The sequence below is a fragment of the Chaetura pelagica genome, unplaced genomic scaffold, assembly GCF_000747805.2.
Source record: "Chaetura pelagica isolate M959 unplaced genomic scaffold, ChaPel_1.0 scaffold656, whole genome shotgun sequence".
NCBI lineage: Eukaryota > Metazoa > Chordata > Aves > Apodiformes > Apodidae > Chaetura > Chaetura pelagica.
In genome coordinates this window covers 128,800-134,426 of record NW_009953577.1, presented here as the reverse complement: position 1 = coordinate 134,426, position 5,627 = coordinate 128,800, and the positions used below count along the sequence as shown (strand labels likewise).

Sequence of the window (5,627 nt, the reverse complement as noted above, 5' to 3'; positions counted from 1 at the left end):
TGTCCAGCTCATAGTGGGCAACAAGGAATGGAGATGATCTAGCTGTGAGACTGCTCACAACAGACCATTTACTCCTGACTGTGGGAGTTATTTTTTGACATATTCAGATTAGAATAAGCTGTTGTTTGAGGCAAATAAAAGCAACAAGCATCACCAAAAACAGGCAAAATAGGAACATTTTGGATTGTAACCAGCAGCTGTCACGAGCTGAAGATTTACAGCCTTGCCTTAAGATTCAGGCTTCCATCGAGATCTTTACACTCCTATCTGCTTTCTGAAAGGGCAGCAAAGTAGATCTCCTTTCTAAAGCTGCTTAAATTTAGTGGATGTGTTAAATTTCAGGAAAGAAAAAGTTTTTATGGTTTGTTCCAAGCTAAGCTCTGTGCTGTTGTCTTTTTCAGCTGTGACCTGTCCTGCCTTAGAAGTGCCTGCTCATGGTACTGTGAACTGCTCTCATCCCTCTGTGGAGCTCTCCTGGGGAACCACCTGCGAGTTCACTTGTGAGGAAGGTTTTACCCTGACAGGACCAGCCTCACTGCAGTGTGGGTCTTCTGGGGCCTGGGACAGGCAGCAGCCATCCTGTGCAGGTACCTTTCCTTATCCTGCTCACCTGAGCACTTAGGGCTGTCACCATTGGCATGTTGAACTCCTCCTGAGGCCTCTGTGCTGATTGCTGTTGTGGTCTGTGTGTTGCAGCTGTGAGGTGTGAGGCTGTAACTTGGCCAGAAGAAGGCTTTGTGACCTGTGACCACACTCCTGCAGATCTCACCTATCGCTCACGTTGTCATTTCACCTGCAGTGAGGGCTACCTTCTGGATGGCCCAACCAGCATTGAGTGCATGGCACAAGGACAGTGGTCACAGCCACTGCCAAAATGCAAAGGTAAGACTTTCTGGGTTGGAAAATGCATTTTTCTTGACACTGAGCAGCACACTGAAATCTGTATTCCTGTAAGGGTCTTGGCTCCAAATGAAACTCTGTGCTGTCTCTCGTGTTTTCAGCTGTGGCCTGTCCTGCCTTAGAAATGCCTGCTCATGGTGCTGTGAACTGCTCTCATCCCTCTGTGGAGCTCCCCTGGGGAACCACCTGTGAGTTTAGCTGTGAGGAAGGATTTACCCTGACAGGACCAGCCACACTGCAGTGTGGGTCTTCTGGGGCCTGGGACAGGCAGCAGCCATCCTGTGCAGGTACCTTTCCTTATCCTGCTCACCTAAGCACTTAGGGTTGTCACCATTGGCATGTTGAACTCCTCCTGAGGCCTCTGTGCTGATTGCTGTTGTGATCTGTGTGTTGCAGCTGTGAGGTGTGAGGCTGTAACTTGGCCAGAAGAAGGCTTTGTGACCTGTGACCACACTCCTGCAGATCTCACCTATCGCTCACGTTGTCATTTCACCTGCAGTGAGGGCTACCTTCTGGATGGCCCAACCAGCATTGAGTGCATGGCACAAGGACAGTGGTCACAGCCACTGCCAAAATGCAAAGGTAAGACTTTCTGGGTTGGGAAATGCATTTTTCTTGACATTGAGCAGCACACTGAAATCTGTATTCCTGTAAGGGTCTTGGCTCCAAGTGAAACTCTGTGCTGTCTCTCATGTTTTCAGCTGTGACTTGTCAAGCCTTAGAAATGCCTGCTCATGGTTTTATGAACTGCTGCTGTTCCAAAGTCAAATTAATTAAAAAATACAGTATAAATCTAGTGTGAAAAATAGGGCCTGAGACAGGAAAATCCTTAATTACTCTTAACCATTTCTTTCTCTATTTCAGTTGTACAGTGTGAACCACTGAGCTCTCCGGAGAAAGGCTTCATGGATTGTTCACATGGTGCTGGGAACTTCACTTACAACACAGCCTGCCACTTCAGCTGTCTGGAAGGATGGAGGCTCAATGGTTCTCATGTTCTTGAGTGCAGTGATTCAGGGAACTGGACTGCTATCCTGCCCACATGTGAAGGTATTTGACCTATGACTAGCCACAGAGATATGGCACAGGGCTTCTAGTCAAATGAGGTATGGAAGGGTGGAGGTAACACCAACCAGTGAGCTAGAACTTATAGTGAAGTCTGTTAATTAAAAAGCCAAACAAAATATCTTTGTATGTTTTTTTGAAAAAAGAAGAGAGAAAAATTCCTTAAAGGTCTGTGTTGAAAAACATTGATTTCTTAAAAAAACAACAACAAAAACAAACAAACAAATCCAACAAAACAAACAAAAACAACCAAACAAAAACCCCATTAAAATCTGATTTCAGTTTGGTTTATTTGTTTTTTTCATTAAAATATTTCTCATGCTGTGCTTTTTTTCAAATCAAAGGAAAAAAAAACAACAGAACTTTTGTGAAGAAGCAGAACCTTGTAGGTCTGTTTCTCAGTGGAAAAGTTCATAACTTCGTTAATTTGGTGTGATTTCTTGGGTGAACTCCTTAGCCAAAAGACCTTACAGAGCTTCTTAGCTTTTCAAAGTCTGTAATTTTACAAGACAGAAGTCTTGGCCTTGCCTTCCCATTCAAGGCACTAAGAGCTCTGTCCCTGTCCTCAGCAGGCACATACTTGGCTGGCCTGAAGTACTTTTACTTGAGGTCCTAAGAGCTCAACTTAATTTTATTTGCTTGAGCAGAATTTAGAACCTTGAATAATTTCATGGATCTTAATGGGATTGCTCAAAGGAGGAAGGCAGCACAGTGGGAATTAAAATGTGAGCTGAAACATGGAAAATAAGTGGAGCACAGATTTTCATGTGATGCAGGAGGTTAGACCCTGGTATAGCTCACTTGTTGCCTTGCCATTGATTTGATAATGGCTGGGATAATTTTTAGTATTCTGCTTTTAACCTTGTGTACAGGATATGTCCTATCTCAGCAAGAAAAAACTTAAGGGTTACAAGATACAAGTCTGGTTCCTCTTGAAGAGCACAAGGAGAAGGAAGAAGTAGAGAGGGCTTCCAAGACCTCACATGCCTCTTGATCTCACTGAAACTTTTTCACCCTTTCAGCTTCTGAACAAGCCAGCTATATCTCTGTGGGCATAGCAGCCACAAGTGCCTCCCTGTTGTCCACAGCATCATTCCTCCTTTGGCTTGCAAGACATTTCCGAAGAAAAGGTGAGCAATTGGACTAGGTTCACAATTTTTATTTACCTGCCTGAAAAATCTTCAGTGAAGAGAAAACCCAAACAATCCTCCAAACCCCAGTACTTTGTTTTTTTAAGAAGTGGAAATTCCCAGACTTAAACAGTTTAATTCAAAGATTCTTTTCAAGAATTCTGCATGCATGCCATGTTTGGCTTTTGCATGAATGTTTAAGAATAAAAAAAATAGGAAAAACTAAATGTTTAGAAAGCAAGAATTAGAAGAAGAAAAGCAATTCTCTATCAGTAATTGCTACCATGGAAAGTGAATAAGCATTTGACATGAGGCTAATGACAACACAGTAATAACTAACTGAGATTTTTTGCTAGAATAATGCCTTTTTATCAGATATTCAGAAATTACAGGGTTTTTTTAATAGAAGAAAGTTTCTGTGAGGGGGCTTTCATCTTGAAATACTAATACCTTTTCCTATTTTTCTTGCAGCAAAGAAATTTACTCCTTCAAGGTAAGATGTGTCTCAAAAATCAGCATAAGAATCACTGCAATAATTTTGCTAAAATCCATTTGATATAAACCAGTTGTCATTAAAGTACTTCTCATTTCTGTTTTTTTTATAGTAGCTGCCAGACCCTAACTATTGATGGGAGTTTCCAGAGTGCTGGCCAGAATGTCTAATTCCAGATGTTTCAGGTAAGCACATGAGATGCACTCACAAATTTTCTTTCTCTTAATCACAGAACCAACCAGATCTGTTAATTGCTATGCAATTGCTGAAACAGCAATACGTGCTTTGGGGTACCTAACGGGCATCTTGGCATTGCATGAAGGCTCCTAACAAGGCTGAGGGATTTATTGCTTCAGAAATGGTTATTCAGCTCCTTGAGGATGATTGTGCTTAGCATTCTGTCCAGCTGCATGTACATTAGGAACACTTTGCATTTTTGCTACCTGCTGCAGACAAAACTCTTCTGAAGTGAGAGAAAATACAAATCTATGCTAGTTTCCCAATTTAGAGAGGAATTTTGTTCTCTCTGCAGGAATTGAAGCCATCGTTACTTGTGTCACAGATTTATGGAGAATGAAACTGCATGCAAATCAGCAGCTGTCCAGATGTTTTTACCTCTTGCTGACCTTGTATATTGAACTCAAGCTGTCTGGTATTTCCACTGAATACAAGTAGAGAGTAATACTCTGGCCTTCTGGCAAAATACTGCTTACATTCAGTCATGTAGTTACCAGAACTGGGAGCTTGCCATCTCTCATCCAGATGGTGAGCAAATACTGTGCTGCTGCCTAAAGAGGAGGCTGGTTTCTCCTCTGTTGTACTCAAAGGTACCTAGGTGAGGTGAAGACATACATTATTTCACATCACTTACTACACTGCTGGAGATGTCCCCTCTGGAGACATATGGGCTATACTTGCAGAAATAGAATGACCAGGATGAACAAATATTCATTGAGAAGCTTTGAAACCATTGATCTGCTTTACTGTTGAAGTTTATGTTAAGGGGATGTCCCAGTCAGTAAATGTGCCTATTGAGATATGGGCAGTTATTTGAGTTTCTGCTGTATGTCCCAGAAAGTTTAGGAATTTTAAACTCTCTTTGTTCTAGCACTCGGAGTTGTAGAGCATATACTAGGTACTTTGGTTTCTGAATGCAGCATGTAGATCTCAAATGATGTCATCCCTGTGGGATTATGCACTGTAATACAGTGTATATACAAATATTTAATTTTGCATTTTTTACTGTGGATCTTTCTGTACTGTTAACTGTAAATGTATTGTAAAATAACTGTCCTTGAGTAGGCCTGTGGCCATTGATCTGGGTCCAGGTAATTTTAAAATAATTCAGAGGTGTTTCTAAGGATTTCATGCCTGCATATTATTTGCAAATAAAATGGAAGCCAGAGATTTGTGTATATATATTGCAAGTATGTTTTATGAAACTCTTAAAGGACTTTAAATGAGAAAGTATTTTTTAATAACTTAAACATAAATTATAATCATAAATTAAAAATCTCTGACTTAGACTCTGATATGTATTGTCATATTTGCAACTGTATTTAATAAAATGTTTTAAATGTAATGCTACCTTTTTTGAAGACGTACATAATTTAAATAATTTAGGCCAGCTCTCTGGATATATGGCTTCAGCAGCATAATGTGAGGGACTGGGGAACACTGTAAATAGGAAGGCTGTCTCTTATTTAGCTTTCCATGTTTTCATAGCAGTGAAGGAAAGAGTAGCCAGCAGATGGCACTGGCTGCCTGGGAGCTAGCACAGCCAGAGCTGGACTGCAAATCAGCGTTCCCAGTCCTGAAAGGAAGGAGGAAAACTCAGAGATGTGTCCCATAAAGCAGGTCCCTGGATCAGCAGTGAGCTTTGCAAAAGGCATTGTTCAGGAGGGAGAGGAGAGCAGAAAGAGAAGCAAGTAGGTGATCTTGATGTGTAGTTAACAGCACAAACCTCTCAGCCCATGCAGATTTTGGGAGTCCTTTCTGCTGGGAAGTTAGCCAAGTGCTGGGAAACCATGGTCTAACAG

At 41.4% G+C, this 5,627-nt stretch overlaps 1 protein-coding gene across 1 annotated transcript in view; it reads left to right on the top strand.

Moving 5' to 3' along the window:
• Positions 1-3,758, top strand: part of SELE (selectin E) — a 5,899-nt gene extending 2,141 nt beyond the window's left edge. The window contains exons 5-12 of the mRNA XM_009999708.1: positions 402-587; positions 697-882; positions 1,002-1,187; positions 1,297-1,482; positions 1,765-1,950; positions 2,988-3,095; positions 3,567-3,588; positions 3,701-3,758. Coding sequence (XP_009998010.1) covers positions 402-587; positions 697-882; positions 1,002-1,187; positions 1,297-1,482; positions 1,765-1,950; positions 2,988-3,095; positions 3,567-3,588; positions 3,701-3,758 — 1,118 coding nt within the window. The remainder of the gene's footprint in view (positions 1-401; positions 588-696; positions 883-1,001; positions 1,188-1,296; positions 1,483-1,764; positions 1,951-2,987; positions 3,096-3,566; positions 3,589-3,700) is intronic.
• Positions 3,759-5,627: the final 1,869 nt, after the last annotated feature.